This window comes from Chaetodon auriga, chromosome 10 (genome assembly GCF_051107435.1).
Source record: "Chaetodon auriga isolate fChaAug3 chromosome 10, fChaAug3.hap1, whole genome shotgun sequence".
NCBI lineage: Eukaryota > Metazoa > Chordata > Actinopteri > Chaetodontiformes > Chaetodontidae > Chaetodon > Chaetodon auriga.
This window is the reverse complement of record NC_135083.1, coordinates 16,792,254-16,810,984: the sequence shown is the minus strand read 5'-3', so window position 1 is coordinate 16,810,984 and position 18,731 is coordinate 16,792,254. Positions and strand designations below refer to the sequence as shown.

At 41.7% G+C, this 18,731-nt stretch overlaps 1 protein-coding gene across 4 annotated transcripts in view; it reads right to left on the bottom strand.

Moving 5' to 3' along the window:
• The window catches only part of cntn3a.2 (contactin 3a, tandem duplicate 2), a 30,436-nt gene extending 25,720 nt beyond the window's left edge, over nucleotides 1-4,716 (bottom strand). For 2 of the 4 annotated variants that reach the window (XM_076740574.1, XM_076740577.1), the window contains exons 1-3: nucleotides 4,164-4,716; nucleotides 1,282-1,419; nucleotides 324-459 (exon numbers count right to left, since the gene is read on the bottom strand). In XM_076740574.1, coding sequence (XP_076596689.1) covers nucleotides 324-459; nucleotides 1,282-1,336 — 191 coding nt within the window. In that variant the 5' untranslated portion in view covers nucleotides 1,337-1,419; nucleotides 4,164-4,716. Of the gene's footprint in view, nucleotides 1-323; nucleotides 460-1,281; nucleotides 1,420-3,029; nucleotides 3,116-4,163 lie in introns of all 4 variants that reach the window. The other 2 variants (XM_076740576.1, XM_076740575.1) reach the window with 2 other exon arrangements.
• Nucleotides 4,717-18,731: the final 14,015 nt, after the last annotated feature.

Genomic DNA, 18,731 nt, shown 5'->3' with positions numbered 1-18,731 from the left:
GACCTGAAAGGACTTGGAACAACCCAACACACTTGGAATGGAAACACAAATCAATGCAACATGGTTTGATTCTGCTCATCCAAAAGCAGCATTCAAAAGCCCTTTAAGATCTCACCAAAAAATCTGCATGTTTGTCTGAGAAGGGCTTGTTTTATATTCAGTTGTCACACAGATTTTGGTACTATTGATTTGTAAATCAGATGTTCACTTATTGTAACAGTCAAAGTAAACATAAAGTGACAGATGGTCTTTGAAAACCTCAAATAATGAGCCTCATCTTCATCTAAATGCTTATACATGCCTTAATTTGAATGTTCTCTTACCTGTACTGAGGAGGTGGGATTCCCTTGGCATCACAGGTCAGAGTAGCTTCTTCTTCTATGGAGTCTACAGGAATGAACAAGTCACCTGGCTCCATTCTCCATCTTGGACCATGGTATGATCCACTGTCCAGACAATCTGTCAGAAAAACAGTGACAGCCTGAGCATAGCGACAGAAAAAAAGTGTCATTTTAAAAGAGTACGGCCTCCATAATTTCCCATTCTTCTGGTGGAAATAGGATACTCAGGTCTAACGGGGATGTTCTGTCAAGATGGGAGACTGGACATTACTATACATGGGAAATGACTCAGTACGTTTCATATTATCTTGAGGTGTTGCAAAGTGCAGCTTCTCCCGAATGAATAAATTGAATAGAATGAGCACTTGAGAGCGTGCCACTGCAGCAGGATGCCATTCTTGTCACTTTGAAATTACACATGTTGCTTTTCCAGCAATTAAAAATGATTGTATTTTTGAAAGATACAAGAGGGAAAAATAGTGATTTTTAAATCATTCATTGTTAAACTGTTGTCCGTCACAAATCAAAAAACTTTCCAATTTATTGTGAGTTTAGAGAAGCAATTGCTCTCTGTTCTGAACATAAATGCTCCGATGAACATTATTAATAAACACATTTCTTTAAGCAACGGTAGCGGCAGTCTTTGCTCTGTGTTTCCTGTTGCTGAAATTTTACACAAAGTGCCGAGGAAAAGTGTAAAAGACGAGGAAACAACAGCAAATGTCTCCATCAGGTTACAGTCACAGAGCGGTGAAGAGGAAGATTGAGAGTATTGCACCTCTGCTGTGAATGGAAGTCAATACTGAGGAGTGTTCCTTTAAACCTGCGCCCATCCTATCATCTCTGACACTGACGTGATTTTCGGCTCTTCAGCTATCATCCTGCAACTGTAAATGTCCAAACGATAAAGACTCATTACTCATATAAAAAGGTGGTTTACCTGCCAGACAGTCGATGATTGATAACAGTAGAAGCTGTTTCCATGGCAACGTCATCTTTGGCAGCCAAGGGCAAATGAGACTTTCATCCAATAAGCTTTGAAATGGCACTCGTGTTCTCCGAGAGAGGGGAGCCTGACCTGTTGGAACAAGATTTTTGTTGTAAAACACCAGGCTAGGCAAGCTTTTTTTTTTATTCTCACTTTCCCGATACATTATCTCCTTTAATGATCAATCAGGAGACGACGGGGGAAGCGTGCAGTTTTAGTAGTGGAAGTGTGGTAATGATAAAATTGGATGTGGAATTTGATGCGGGATGTGTCACGTTCCTTCTGTCCATTCTCACATTTCTAATCAGTGAAGATCCAGGCAGTGTCACTTTCTGCCCTGCGCTTTGGCCGACTTGCACCCGGAGATGTCTGCGGATGACACCAGAGGCATATGGGAGGAAGCTCCTGCCAATCTATTAGGGGAGCGACCAACGCCTAAGCTCATCCTTCACTTGGACGGATTCACTCTGGCTGCCTGAGGAGACTTGGACCTGGGAATTGGGTGCCATCCAATCAATTAGATTCCCCCACAGCAGCATGTGTCTCCCCACATGCTGGGGTGAATCAAGACAGCCTGATGAGGAAGCCATTCCACCCAGGTCCATAATCAAGGGCAAGTGTCTGTCTGCTCATAGCATGTGTTGCAAATTGCAATGCACCCACTTCTTGCAGGAGGAGACTGAGCGAGTAATGATGCAATTATGAAATGTCAAACATACACACAGCGGAGAAGCGGCAATAACACAGCAGTTAAGAGAGCAGTCACACATACATACACGTGTTCAGATTGTATGCAGATTTGCGGACATCGGTGTGGACCCGCGTGAAAAACATGCACATGAACAAGCAGGTCTGCGCACACGGAAACACACACAAAACACAAATTTCTACAAGAGGTGTTCAAGATATAGTAAGGGCAAGCACAGATAATAACACCAATCTGCTAAATGTCACACAACCCACACACACCTACACACCAAACTCACTTTCTCACTGCGTACAACACATATAACACCCTTCCTCCACATGCACACACACACACACACACACTTTCCATTTAGAAGACATAAGCCGTGATGTGCGGCTCATTTGTGGCCTAATCCCAGGGCGAGCCTGGTTCAGAACGCTACTTATGGAGGGTCTAATTGTTTGTCAGCTGCCTGGATGTCAAATCAGACACGTGGGGTCTCAGCCAGGATTTTCTTCCCTACCTTTCATGTTTGCTTGGTCCTTTTTCTTCCCCCAAAGTCTGCAAAATTGGATTGGTACGCTTCCTCTCAAGAGGAGTCCTGCATGCCATACCTCAGTGATAGGCCCACAGTGTGCAAACTGCTGGCACCTCAAGACTGAGGATTGGTGTGTGGAAGGTACAGTCGGTATTACACTACTGTCGACTTTGCATGTTATGGTCTGAATTTGTAATGGGGTTTTGTCAGGGGTGGCATCGCCTAACAGCTGATGCAATGAGTTGGTTGCTTTTTTCATGCAGATCTAATAAATCATTTACAAATGCAAAATACCAAGTTACGGAATTCTGTCAGTGATATTACACACAGCAGATCAGTCTGTGATCCACATGTACGGACCGTTCGCACACACGCAGGAACACACACAGATACAAGCACATGCACGTACATACACACACACCCACATGCACGCACACACACTCAGTCACACACACCCTCTCAGCTTGCACTCACGGATAATGGTGCTAACGATGATGCCGATAAAAGGTGGTGAGAAAGCTTTGCAGGGTGAATCACTCTCAATCAAGGAGGGTGCCTTCCTGTAACAACACACCACTGGGTTAACTGACATGAAAAAATAATGTATAATCACGATATCTACCACCTCCATCACACTCCGCCCGCATCCAAGTAACACGCTGGTTGAACAAATAGCCCAGCTGGCAGAGTGGGAGTGTACTTACTTTGAAGGCCTGAGCTGCATTCATCACAGATATTCCAGCTGACATTGTGGCATACAAGTATGCAATTACCAGGTGAATGTTGCAGACTAGAAATGGTGTGTGTATGTGTGTGTGTGTGTGTGTGTGTGTGTGTGTGTCTGCACCTTTAGCACTTACTGTATCTCAGGAGGCATAAAGCAAGTCATTGCCATGACACTTCTCAAGGTTTGTGGAGGGTTTTTTTTTTTTTTTTTTTAACATTTGATAGCTTTGGAGGAGGTTTCTTGAAAACACTTGAATACATTTGTGTCTTCTTTTTGATCAGCCAGTGCACGCAAACACCATTCATGCAAGTCCATCCAAGGGTGATTTAGCCCTAAATTGTGCTGGTATTGGCCTGTAGCTACACATGTTACAGGGTGAGGTGAAGTGAAGCCGGGCTGCAGTGTGGCATCACACCAGGTGGGAACCACAGGAGCAGTTAGGAGGCAAAAATACCACCGTGTGAGCAATGCAAGAGCATCTCTCCATCAGTTTGACAAAGAAAGGCACGGCTGAGCCACAAAACAACTCCTCATTTTAAAGAGAGAAAGAAAGAAAGTGCCTGTGTCTGAACGCATGCCTCTCCAACACCACATAACTCAGTGTGGAGGAATTGGCTGCAGTTGGGAGGGCACGTCACGTTACTCCAGCCTAAAACAAATTATTATTATCGAAGATATCATTAGGAATTAATGGGCCAATTCGGGATAGCAGGCAAGACAGGCCGATGTGTGAGCCTGTCTGAGTGAATGAATATTTTAGCATATAAATATCACTGTGTAAATAATTTAGCGTTCTGTATTTGTGCACGTTCACAATTGCGAAGCGCGCTCGTGGGCTATATATTTGTGTGAGTGCGCGCGCGTGTGTGTGTGTGTCTTACCTCTTATCTTGAGATATCTTTAGACCAGCAGGCACCAAATTCAGCCCTCATGGAAGAAGCGACAGATTGATCCTCCATGGAAACCTTGTTAGGAAAATTTCGGTCACAATCGCAAGGTCGTTCATACAGGTGCAAAAACAGAGCCGGTGGTCAGTCAGAGGGAACGGGGAACGCAGGAGGCATAAACACACGCGTTTCATATCGCTGCTCTCCCCCTTCTCCTCCACTCCCCACAAAAAAAAAAAAAAAAACACTCACACACACACACACACACACACACACACACACACACGCACAACACCCACGTTGTTGGCTGCGCCGAATCACATTTGAAACATCCCCAGTTAAGAGGCTCGACTCTCGCCTGTGTTTACGCTCTCAAATCCAACACGCGTAGGTCTGAAATTGGGCTTGAAAAGGGATCTTGCGGAGATGATTTATTATGCGCATCAAGTCAGCTCCCCTGCGAAGAACGAGCGGGCTCCACGGCGGCGAGGAGGCGACGGAGCAGCCAGAAGCAGCAGCGCTGGGATGGGAAGGTGCGGAGGGAAGAGGACGCACCTGGCGGAGAACTGCACCCCCCTGCGTCTGACTGCAACACTGCACTGCAACGGGGTCATCGTTTTCCTCTGAAGGCTTTTGTCCCGGGTTTAGGAAAGAAAAGTTACAAAGATGGTGCACACGGCCGAAAAACTGTATGTCTGTCACCAGCGATCAACACAACTTTATTGTAGTTCTGGTCCCGATCATGAAGTGAAACTTAAAACCTCGATACTGAAGCAGAGGAAAATTGTGTTAAATTTGGTGCAAGCCTGCAGAATTATTAATGTATTGATAAATTCATCATTTTAAAGCTGCAATAAGCAATAATTGACCACTAAACTCACAGATGTGGAGTTGCAAACAAGATACTTCAGGTATAGAGGGTTCCTGAGGTAAAGGTCCTGTGACCCACAGCGTTTGATCAACAGCAGTAGGAGATATCTTTTTTTTTCTTTCAGTAAAAAGTAAATGCCTGTGCACATAAAAAGCTAAGAAGTCAACCACATCCAAGAAGAGAAGTTAAATCACAGAGCTTTAAAGAGCACTGCTAACCTGGGATGAACCTAAAGTGCTTTATAGAAAAAGAGTCTAGTGTTTCTGTTTTGACGAACATTGAAGGTATCATTCCAAAGGCTGGATTTCCAAGTCCAGTAGTTCAGTTCAGTTCAGAACTAAAAAAGGCCCTTGGATGAGAGGTGAAACGCTGTCAAGTTCCCACAGCCAAGTCCAGTTGCCCTTGGTTGAACCCTCCACGACCTGGATGACTGAGAATCTTCACAGACATTTTAAAGGCCTCATACCGTATTTTCTCTGATGGCCTCTTACTTTGAGCGATGGGGTCTTGCATGAGCACACACTTTTCTGCCGAACTTAGAGCCATTTTGGTCATTTTTCATGAGTCATTTCTGTCAGTGCAGTTTAATTTGTGCTCTTCTCGCTGATTTGAAGGTGGCTCAGTTGGACAAAGGTGGCAAAATCTGATGTCGTTATTTGAAGGAGCAGACAAGCTGAGTGTTAAACACTTAATGATACCAAAGACTGTTTTTTCTTTAAATTTAACTTTGGTTGTGTCATATTTAGTGATTAATATTTGAAATATAATTAAGATTTGAAACTATGATTTCAGGGCTGCAAAAAACATAATTAAAATAACAGAAAAATATGAGAGTGGTGTCCGTCTACTGTGGGCAAGAAAGCCAATAAGCTTATCTCCCAAAGTCCCAAACTATTCCTGCTGATAAAAAACAGAAACATGTAATACATAGTGTTTTTATCGCAAGGAAGAGTTTGGGTTGTCAGTGATATTGATAATATAAGTAAACCCTTTTCACAAAAGGGTTTTTGATGTGTCATATCAGGAAAAGCACGCAGCAAGTGCAGCTGATAAGATCATTAATAGCATGTATTTCATTTAGTTTGGCGATTTTGTATAGCAGCTTTTTCTCTTGGTTTTTCTTGACCATTTTAAAGCAGCATTAAGCTACTTCTGACCACTAGGGGGCATAAAGTTTCCAAAACTAACTAAAATAGGACTGCGTCGCTCTGGCTCAACTTTCTTCACAAGTCACTCGTTTCCTTCTCCATGCCTTAATTTCTCAATAGGCAGGCTGCATGAAATCCGCTTGGGCTTATGAGGTAGGAGTGGCTGCCAGTTATAATATGTGGGGTCAGTGAGAGCCATTGGGACTCAAGTATCCACGTAGCAGAAAGCCGGTATAATGAGCTGCAAGTGGCTGAAAACACCGAGCTGTGGTGCGGGGTGTTAAAATTACTCAAAAACGTGTGAGTGTGGCTTCTTCTTTGTGTACAAGTGGGGCATGCATGGGGGCTGAGTGACACCATGCGATTGTGATTGGAGGAGAGTGAAGTGTTGTGGGTACAACTGAACCTGTTTTCCACAGTACCACTCACCGCACAAAAAAATGCACCTGGTTGTCATGGAAATGTAATGGAGCAGATACCTACGGTTAAAACACACAAATAAAAACGGAGCGTGCTGCTGATATTGATATTGGTGACATTTCTCCCTTTATGGTTGGCCCTCTTCACTGAAATTTTGGCACATCACAGGAGGGAGTACATAGGAAAATACAAATGCAAATAATAAAATGAATGACAGCTGAAATCTACTGAGCTGCTTCACTTTCATCCTAGTATTGAATAGAACGGAGCCATCACTAATGTTATTAGTTACACCTGTGCTTTTTGTACTATGACTTGCCAGTATATGTCTGCTGGGAAATAAAGCCTGTTTATGCTCATTACCAGACTATTTAGTAACAGGAATGTGAGGTTTCACTTTAGATTATGCCATGGTCTATAGCTGATCAACCTGTTTGAAACACTTTTCCATTTTACCTGAAATTTACTTAACATTTATTATATATTTTTACATTATGCACTTGATATTGTCATTGTGTTTCTTCATGTTGTAATTCTGAAACTGCCACTTATGTCTACTCTGTACACATCAGCTATTGCATGTCTGTGTATACCCAGAGTCTTCCTTTGTTGCTCTTCCTAAATTCCTGCGTTTTTTATTTTTCGGTCTCATTTGAGATGTTTTCTCCCTCTTGTCCAAATCAAGGGTCTAAGGATAAATAGAGACTGCTGTATGTTGTACAAATCATAAAGTCCTCTGAGACAAATTTGTGATTTTGGGCTCTATAAAGAAAATTGACTTCTCTTCACTTGACTGTAATTCAAAACTGCCTTTGCTGACGGAAAGAAATTGGGTTGCTTTTCGTTCCGAGTTGCAGAAGGCTGACATTTCACTGTTTTTGATAAGCATCCGCTGACAGCTTGGGTTCATGGTGAGAGGATGTATCTCCCATGACAAGACTGGAAGGAAACTGCTTTCTCTTCCAACTCTCCTCCTCCCTCTCTCTTTTTTTACTCACACTCTCTCAGTCACACAACTGCCCTTCATTACTCCCTGTCTGTCTCTTTCTGTCTGTCTCTTTCTCTCAGACACAAACACTGAATCCCTCTTCTTTGCTACCGCAGTCTTGTTGCCCTCATGTACATTACCACCAGGTCAATATGTGTGCTGGGCTATGTGAAGCCTAACTATATTACCGTAGGTCTCGTAGTACCTCCGTCTGTTAGGATCACCATTAAACCTACATTGATCATCCTCATTTCAGGCCTAGGTTCCTTTAACGTGGCCAGGGCATCGTTAATAATGCTCCATACAGCAGCCATTTGACATTTCCTTTAATTATGCCTGTAATTTATTCATGCACTTGATCCTAGGAGCTTGTTGTGAAAAGCTTCCTCCAGGAATATTTTATCCTGCTCCTCTCGAGGCTCATGGATTAACCATCTTAATAGCAAACCCCTGAAGGTATTACTTCCTTCACTGTGTGTGTGCGCATATGATGGCAATGAGCATTGTGCCTTGAACGCGTGTGTTAAGCTGCAAAAGTCATTAGGTCTTATTTCTCAACCATTCAGGGGACTTAATGTAAATTCTCCTGTATTACTAGCTTGTCTAATTTTGGGAGAGCACAAAGAATAGTGCAAATGTTTGCAAGATCTGTGCTTATCGCACAATGCAGAGACCCCAATGTTTAACCCAGTTTTGCAAAGGAAAACATCACCGCTTAATTTGCTCACTCTGCAGGTCGGTTAACAGACAGCAAAACACAGCAATTTCCCTCAAAGTAGCGGAGGAAATCTCGAATGCACACACTTTGAATGGGATTTAAGATGTTAATTATGATGTTTCTTGATCACAGAACATTGCTCAACTCCTGACTGCACACCTGACAGAAATTCTTCAGGCTGTGTGGGGAGAAATGTGTGCATTTGAAGACTGGGAAGTGGAGGCTCTTATATGAAAAGGACACACACACACACACACACACACATACACACACACACACTCACTCACACAGGTAGAAACAGAAGGCAATTTGTCACTTGTAAATAGAAAGTAATTTGACAATTTGTCACTTTGTCAGCACTGGAGGAAGCACGCTATAGCCTACTTTATTATTTCATGAAAAATTGAACAGCTATTGCTTCAAATATGTAAACTTACATCACTTTCGCTTTTGTTGTAATCATTTTTCACAAAACCATAAATCCTCTTCACTTTTTTCATATCCCTTTGCTCTTGGGTGTAATACATCTGAACATAAAAACATCTCTCACCTACATGGTTGTCAATCCAAAAACGATTTGGGTGTTTTCTGCAGTTCACTTCAATCTATCACACAGAGGCTTCTAATGATGTTCTCACTCTCTCTCTCATATTAAGTCTGTACCACTGGTTGTTGTTGGCTTTTTGTTTTTTTTTTACATTTCTGGTATCCTTACTTCATTAGCCAGGCTGTTTTCAACAGCCTTGCATAGAAGACTAATGGGCCAGCATACCTTTTATTGCATGCCGCAGTTCCATGGCTGTGGAGGTCCATTACTTTTGAGGATCAAGAATTTACTCTCTACTGCTGCTGATACGGAGGCCTTGCAAGGGGCTAATGAAGGGAAAAGATCCACTTTGAGATAAATCCTCCAGTAGGTCAATAAAAAATTTGCTTGGCAGAGAAGAAACCTGTAAGTAGAAACCAGCTTGTGAGGTCTGAACTGGGGTGAGTCCAGCAAATTCAACAGGGAGAAGCAGATAGACAGATAGATAGACAGATAGATAGATAGATAGATAGACAGATAGATAGATAGATAGATAGATAGATAGATAGATAGATAGATAGACAGACAGATAGATAGATAGATAGACAGATAGATAGAGTACACAAAAATACACACCCTGATGCATCAATCAGTTGTGGTTGCAGTACAACCTCTGCTTTCTTATTAATCTTATGAAGTATTTGTATATAACGTGTATTGCATGTGTACATGTATTCATTCAATAATCATTTCTTTGCACTATTTGTATTTTTTACAACTTCAGAGTACTTGTCCTATATAGTATTTATGTTGTTTGTTGTTACTGTTTTTATATATACAGTGTACACCTTTTTGCCACATACCTGTGCACATTACAGTCCTGACTGTTTTTATTTCTTTACCTTTATTTTTTCAGCTTTTTTTGTCCTTGTTCTTACCTATATGTGTAGTCCTGTGTTAGTACATTGAGAGAAATGAAAAACATTCCTTGTATGTCTACACATACCTGGCCAATAAAGCTGATTCTGGTTCATGAGCTATCTTGAATTAAAGCTATATTTTCATGAGTTTAATGTGGGCTGTGCTGCTGTGTATAGCATTTCACCATTAACTAATTAGTGATGATTTGAGACGTTGATTACACGATACCTGAACAAACAAACAAACAAACGTGAAATTGGAAGCCTCAGCCTGCCTGTTCAGTGGATTTACATGGTGAGTCGCTGGGTACAGTACTTATGTATTGTACTGTATGTATTGTAAAGAGGTTCCTTTTTCCTTTAAGGGCCAAACTCTCTCTCACTGCTGTGTTCTCTAATTTAGGGTTTATTTCGACCAAATCAGATTTGATGATTGGAACAGCAGAAAGACAAACCAACGGTTTTGGTGACTTTCTGTTGAATGAAATGTGCCTCACAATGGTCTGTGAGGTTAAAATACTGTTTCTGTCAATGGAGTCTGGTGACTTTGAAGACCGCGATATGTCTGGTTAAACAAAACAGATCTTACTCTTTAACAAAAAGCTCTGTGTTTGTAGGGATCCTTTCCTTAATGTTGTCAGACACTAAGAATAACAATCTGAGCTGATCAGTGGCGAAACCGGGCACTTTTAGTGGATGTACACTGAGGGTGCGCAATTGCCCTGAAAGATTAAACTACAGCCGGTTTCACAGCTTCTGGCTAATTTCAAAAGTTGTTGGCCCCATCAGTCACTTAGACACAAAAACACAAGAAAATAGGGTCCATATTGAAAAATACTGAAATTCCTCTTTAACGGCTAAAAAGATGGACTTCTGGATGGATTTCTTGCAACAACAGATGGTGGTGTGGGTGAACGCCTGACTGTATCCACTATCGACTCTTATCCTTCTTGCTCTGTTAAACAGACTCATGCAGAGAGACGCCTGGGGAGCAAACAATGGCCCTCTTCTTTGCCATAGGATGTAATATGGCTTATTGGAAATGCGGTCATAATCTGGATCATAATTTATCAGCACTTACAATACCACTGCTGTGCAACAGAAAGGCTACTACTAATTATCTCTACCACAGTTTCATTAATTAAATCAAAGTAACTTAAGTAATTCACTGTAACGGTTGATTACAGTAAAATGCCACACAATAATAAACTAATATATTGTACAGTTGCGGCTCCAAATGATATTTATACACAAAATGGGCGCAGACAAATATTTGGTGGAGCTCATAATGGTCATTTGTGCCGGAGGCTGTCAGAGGTGTTGATACTCAATGGCCATTCAGAGGCTGCAGTTTGTAGTGTTATTAAACAAATGTCCGGTTAAGTGTTTTTTAGTTGGCGTTGGTGAGGGTCTACTTGTGACCAGTGGTTCTCTTTCCTAAAGCAGTTTTCTTGTCACCACCGATTTCAGCAGTGAAAACTACTAAAACAAAAAAGGCAGCTTCACACGAGTGAGTCATTCCAAAGTTGAACACCAACATGGCAGCTTTTACTGTAGAGGTCTGCGAGTAGCAGTTTTTACGATGAGTTTTCGAGTCAACATAAGGCAACTCTCTAAGTCCTCTCCCTCTCTGCAGCAGTGCATCACCCTTGCAGTAATTTGGGGGTTTAGTGGTTTACTCAAGGGATCTTTAGCTGCGTTTGTGGTCTGTAACAACACCCACCTTGCAGTTGATAGTGTGCAAATTTAATAGCCTCTGCTCCTCAGCCAGTGCCAGGAATCAACCCAAGAGTGTCTTACAGTAGTTTGTTGATAGTCAGTATCTCTACCTCTAGGAGTTTGGAGTTTGACAAGATTAAATTGCGCTGACATCATCATCTCCCGATGCCTTTACGGCCCTGGTAAAAGGTCCCTAAATCCTAAACTCGCAGTGCAGACAGAATTAGACGTTCTGCCTGTAGCCTTGCACTGCTGAGCGGAAAACATTGAGAAGGGAGCAGGTGGCAGCAGACATTACTGCCCACGTCCATCCTCGTGCCAATCTTAACAGACATTTTCAGTGTCGCTCATTTAGTTCTAAATTCTGCCAATGGCAACACATAAAGTGATAACGGAATCAAAACTGCTTTAATGCTTTCGTTTCAGTCAGGACGTGGGGGAGGGGAGGCTTTAAGTGCGGTTACGGATGGCAAGAGGAGATTGTTAAATGGAACAACTTGCCGTGTGTCAGGAAGTCTGTCTTCCTCTCATATTCAGGGATACTTTATTTAACAAGATGAAGGAGACATCCAGATTCAAATCATGCTTTTCGACAACTGACACTGTTTGTATCCATGGAGACTGACCAGCCTCATGTACCTCATGTTTATACTCATCTAGACATCAACAATGTTTAGTTTGTGCGGCTGTCCCATTTATCTAAGCAGCTATAAATATTTTAACTGTAAAACTGTTGTGGAGGGATGATACAAAAGTACTTTCAGCTGAATATTCATTAACTATAAATATTTTATCTCTCATTTCACCAGCTTTCCATTGATTCAGCTCGTCTGTGTGTGTCTGTGTGCGTGCATGTATGCGCACAAGTGAGTACCGTGTGTTGTTCTCAGGATTCAATTTTGCTGCCTGATATTAGGTTGTCTGACATCTGCAATCAATAAAGCTACTGAACCTACAAGGTCAGCCTACCTCACATGAGACTGGCAATTTTTCTCTTACAAGAAGCTGCATGAATCTACACAGTCGCACAGTCTTTGGTTTGCTGCAGGATCACATTTTCTTCTCTTGAATATTTCTGGAGTGGTGATATGGACACCAAAGAAAGATACCATTGTTAATATTCACTTAATCAGAGGAAGTGAACCCAGCAAATGAATGAATTAATATGTATGATTCCATATCAATGTACATGCAGATTAATTAGAATATGCAGATATCTTTCAAATACATTGCATATAAGGTCAGTGCTTATTCAAATCAAACACTGGGCTACAAAAACCCATCTATGCATGAACAAATATAATCTATTATTAGCAGAAAAGTGTTTGCAAAATTCTACAGCTTCACCAAACTTGCTTAACCCAATAAGTGCTGCCTTTCCCTGCGGTGCGTTACCTTAAATTAAATGTTTACCTCCTCCATGAGAAAATGAGGCAGTTGGGAATAGTGTTTACTTTCATTTTGAGAGCATTAGAGGCTTATATGTAAGTGAACCATGCAGTCGAATGGAACAAACAATGGGGATATCACCCAAGTGGCTTCTGTCCCATACTCTTCCTCTCCAGAGAGAGTTCCCTCCATTCTGATGTGTTCGATGAAAAGATCCATCCTGGGTGAACGGGATTTAGATAAATATAGATTCAAGGTGCAGACCGCTGTAAGGATTTTCAATAGTCTCTTCCTAATGAATGTTTTCACTCGCTACCTGTCAGTGGCACAACAATCCCATGCCCTTAGCATACATTAAAAGCTACAAGCATGTTAGCTTGTGTATGAAAACAGAAATGATCTTGGCTGATTTTTTATGTGATGTGCTTTAGTTACAATTAGACACCAGCATCAACATGCAGTACACAAAACAGTCTCATCAGCACACTCGAGAAAATGCAAAAACACAATCAACCTCAAACAGCTGGTAACGAGCAACAACTCGGCAGTTCTCAAGTGTTAACTTGCATGTTTTTTTGGTGACAAATGATGCAGAAATAGTGTGAAAAGGCGATGTTTTCTCATTATGGCCACCATGACAGCGGTAGATCTGCTTGGCTCTCCAATTTTCATGGATGATCATTAGCTGGTTAAGGGTGAGCACATCTGTTTCCAAATGCCTTTGCCTGGTTTAGCATTCAGGATGTCAAAGACATGAATTATTCAAAGATCTTGATTAACATAAAGGATCCCTTAATGGTCAAAATGCTGACTTATGAGTGTACATGAAACAGAAAATCTATATTACAAGTGTATGAAGACAAAACCTTGTTGGTGCAGCGTGAAGAAACTCGTGAAACTAAATGTGGTTGTGTCTTTTTGTTATTATGATGTACGGCCTTCGTTTAGTTCTGCACTTGTTTGACTTAATTGCTACTGTAAACTGAAGAAAATATATCTAAAATACACCAAAGTGATGTGATCTCCCACACTCATTGAGATTCATTATATGTACACATCTCAACTTTTATGTGAAGCTTTGGTAACAAATAATTCACCCTGTTCTGTTTGGTCAGTGTGATAAAGAAATAACATAGCAGGCATTGGACAGACCTATGATGACAGAGGCCTTTAGTTATTCCTATCAGCTGACACTGCACCTTTTTGAAAGCTGTGATTCTGAAACGATTCAGAAGAAAAGGGCATCATCTACCAGTTCAGACAAACACAAGAGCTTGTTTGAGCCACACACAATCCTGCAACCTTGTATCAACCTGTTTCTATTTGCTGGCAGCTAAAAACATACTGATTTTTTCAGCGCTGTATAAGGCAAAGCAAGTGAACATAAAAACACACATTCATACCCATGCTTGATCTCTCCCCGTGTCTCGCACTCCCTATATATCCGAAACAGAGGGCAGACCAACACAACAAGCCATAAATGCAACCCTTAGTCACATATTCCCAATGTGCACGTGTATTAAAGTCATTTAACATTTCAATTTCAATTCTTCCCTCGGGCACCAATAGTCTAGCGAGCCTCCTGTAACACTGTTAAGTGGTGATGATGTAACTTCTCATACTCCACTGCAACACTGATATTACACATACACACACACACACACACACACGCACACACACTCCTGGGTCTTCAGTCAATAAATGGAGGCAGCTGGCTTTGATTGCACTTATCAGTCAACATTTATTCCCAGTCCATCTCCATTTAGCGCCCATCGCAATGCTGTTATCTTGCTGGCCAGCAAATATGAGATCATTTTCATTGCCAGTACAGCTGAAATTTTGCATGAAGCGACTGAAGTTCCCGCTGTAGTCTATACAATACGACCAGTAGTTAAAAAATGCTTGCAGCGTTACGAGACATATTCTCTGAAGCATTGCTGTTCGGGGAGAGCATTGCAGAGCACGGCGTCACCTCCTTTCTTTCCACAACTCTTTCTTCCAGTCTGGCACTCTTTTATGAACACGACACTTAAAGGTAAGGTCGCACACCTGTATTCTGCACGCCAGGCAGATATTGAAAATTGTTCCGAGGGGAATAGATGCAGAGAAAGATCCCTGACATCTTCAGGTCAATGTGCCCACCTGCTGGGCCTCAACATAAAGAAGCTCATAATTGGATAATTTCATACAGTGAGCAGTAGTTCATCCTTGTACTATGAATAATCCTTGAAGCGCTGCTAATATTCACAGTCTGAATGATAGCCTTGCAATGGCAAAAGGAGTATCAGTCAAAAGTACATGACAGTGCAGATGCCTCTGAAATGTTGCTTTTATGGCTGAAGAAACTTTGGTGTGAATCTCATTGTCTATGATTCAAATTTCATCTGAACTAATCTTTTATCAAGTACAGTGAGTCGGAATTTCAGCCAGATATCTGTCATCTAGAGGACCCCACATCAATCCAATCTAGCACACACACACTTTGTTAACATTTCCGTTACACCAATATTGATATTTGACATGAGGATACTCAATCGGTCATTAAGAAATAGGCAACAGCAGACATCAAAATAACTTTCAAACACTTAGAAAGGCCTTTTGAAAGTACTTCCCACAAAATCTGTTGCTTACCCTTAAATTTGAAAAAATAAAGTCTGTCTTTTCTTCTGTGTTTTGTCCTCTTTCTGCTTTCTCTTCTCTAGCGTTCGGCCTCGTTCACCTTCCATAAACAGTTATCTGAAGGTCGATTTGGAGAAGACAGGTAAAATTTTGCCAAAGATATCAAATAAAGAGCAAAAATGTTTTCCGTAACAAATTGTGAATTGACGGTCACTGAAGTTCATCTTTCACCTAAACTTTGGTACTATGGTATGTACTGTGTGTGCATTAGACCACTAAGCCACCAGGGACCCCCAGTCCTTTCGAAATTTTGACAGCCACTCGCAACATCCAAGACCGTGGTGAAGACTTTGGATGAACTGAGGACTTTTTTCCTTTACTGCAAGGTCAGTGGATTTGATGATATGATACATTTATTTTAGGTCAAATCTCTACCTGTATCACTGAAATCACTACACAGACAGCAGTATGGAGACTACAGGGAAATGTACTTAGAAGCTTCCTCTAGTGTTTAACACCAATAAATAAAATATGTCTAGGGCAGACCCAGCAGTAGAGATGCCAGAAGAATATTTCTTCCCTAACCAACTGAAAAATTCACACAGATCTTTCACGTTCAACCAAGAAAAAAACACTGGGAGAGGCAGTTGTGGTGCGGGTTTGATGCTTAAATGCACCTGAGAAAAGATGGCACTGTCCACCTACTGCATGACATTGACACTGTGATATAGATACTTCACATATATCGTTCTCTGTAACACAAAATGGGACATAAATATAACCTTTTTTATTGTATTCATTTGGCTTATTCAGTCAGACATTTCCCAAGCTTCTCTAAAACAAAATGACACCAACAAGTGATGTTTGATTAAGCCCAGGAAACACTAAAATGAAAGCCTGGTTACATTATTTTAGACTTTCCGAGCATGCCGGAGTAAGGCTGGCGAAATATCTCTCTCTGGATTGTGTTGCTGCATCCTTGCTGTGCAAGTCTGATCTGAGATTTCACTAGGGGGCATTGTTATACCGCAGGAGGAAAGGCCGACCACCAATAAAACATACATCCATTACTATGGCAACTACATTTTCTACAGCACACTCCCTCCTCTGTGGAATACATTTTGTGGGTTTTCTCTGTCTCTAATTCATAAACATGTAGCAGAGGTCAGTGTGAGCCAGCCAGCACTGGAACTGTACGTATTGATTAAAGGAAATTGCAATGATGAGGGAGCCTCAACACTTGAATAAAGAGTTTTATTCTGCGACACAAACCTGGAGAGGAATCTTCAGATATCACAGCAGTGAGTCAGAGGAACACAACCTAAGGTCAAGCTTACAGGTCAGCGAAGCAAAATGGCCTCATAACGGGTGAAAATGTGTGAACTCCAAGCTGTGCTCTGGTGTCTGTCTCTTTCTGTGGAGGGTAATGTCAAGGTTCAGGATGCAGCGTTCACTGCTGGTTCGAGTGGTAATTGGAATGTAAGATTCTTCTCAATAGCCTTACAATTAAGTTTGGACCTTGTGGGAACGGAGCACGGCATGGACAACTTGACAGGGAAGCATTTCTTAGGGTCTATACATGTTAAGAAAAGTTTTAGTTTTCTTGCAATCCATGAAAAACTCCAAAGTCACTGCAAGATTTTATACGGGTAAAACATAAAAAAAGAGTCATATCTAAGTGGATTGACTAATATCTCACATTTGAGCCACATTAATGTCACATACTACATGTTATGTTGTTTACGTAGCAGTTGTGCTGTACACAAAACACCAGTACATTTAAAGGCTTTCCAACAAGGACATATCTGAAGGCCTGTGTAAAGTCTGTGATAAATGTATTGTGCCTGAATCCAGATCAGGACAGAACATGTATAATTGTCACTCAGTGAGTTTGCTTTGAGGCCTGTATCACTGTAGATATTATTCAACATCACTCAGGTTGTCACACTCTGCAAATAAGATTAAAAATCTGAGAATACATTCCTCAAGTTCTTATTCTGGTGCCAAAACCCTCTGAGATAGGCCTGCAGTAAATGCTGATTTTCATTAGGGATTAATCGGACAGTTATTATCTTGATTTATCAATCAATCGCAATTTGCTAAATTTCAAGTTGATATGTTCAAACGGCTTGTTTTTCTCCAACAAACTGCATTTTTTTGATTTTTGGGGCATTTTTTTCCTATAAAAATGTGTTAAATGATTGATCATTTGTAATAATTGTTTCAGGACTACTCTTATTTCCAAATGTCCCAAGACAGTGTGCCTGCAGGGCTCCTCTGTGGATGGATCCTGGCTCAGGCACAGATAATTAAAGCTGCTGATGTGCTCAAACGGTCTGGATTTGTATGATCAAATGGAACACACTGTAAATGTGTTCATGTGCAAGAACGTGCTCTCTTCACATCCCTGCGCCTCACATTCCCTCAGAGACAAACACTTCAGGTGACAGAGCGTCTCAGCTCTGGGACAGTGGAAACACACCATTCATTTTTCATGCTTGGCTCTGTTAATTGTTTGTTTGCTCAGAGAGCTGATAAGTCTCTGGAGAGTGAAGTGAACTCAGATGGGAGTGTCGCCCTGTGCAAACACTTTCATGCGTTTTCACCTTCTCTTTCTAAGTGGGAATGAAGGATTTATTGTAAAGTAGCACTTGTCCATTATAAGTATGAGCTATTCTTCAGCTGTGTCACCTTTAAAGTTGAGCCGGTAAATGCAGCAGGGAGAAGGCAGGTCCGCTCTGCAGCCATTTCTCCTCTTTGGAAGTGTATGAATTAACAGTGATTGCCCTTTGAATCACCTAAAATAAACAGAACTTCACGCGGAGGCTCACCTGTGTTTTTGCACTGAGCGCGAGTCTTTCTGAATCAGTGGGAATCTGCTGGCGCCGCTCTCGCGCCTCCGACTCCCCCCTGATTGACACCCGACGCGCGCGCACACACACACACGCGCAATGAAATATTTTCCCCGTGTTTTGTATACGCGCTTATTTTACTCAAAGCTTATGGCTGCCTGCCGCTTATAGCAGCCTCTATGACATCAGCCATTCCGTCCTCAGAGTCACTGCGTGTCCTTTGACCTCTGCCGCTTCGAAAATAGGGAGACGACCTTGTGGGGGCTTGACTCCAAGTTGCAGTTGTTGACAGCGCAGTTTTTGGCCGAGAGCCAAATAGTTTCTCACGTTGGGCGTCTGAGGTGAAGGAGTAGCTGTAGGAGTTGGGGTGTTCGTCACTGCCTCAGCACTCT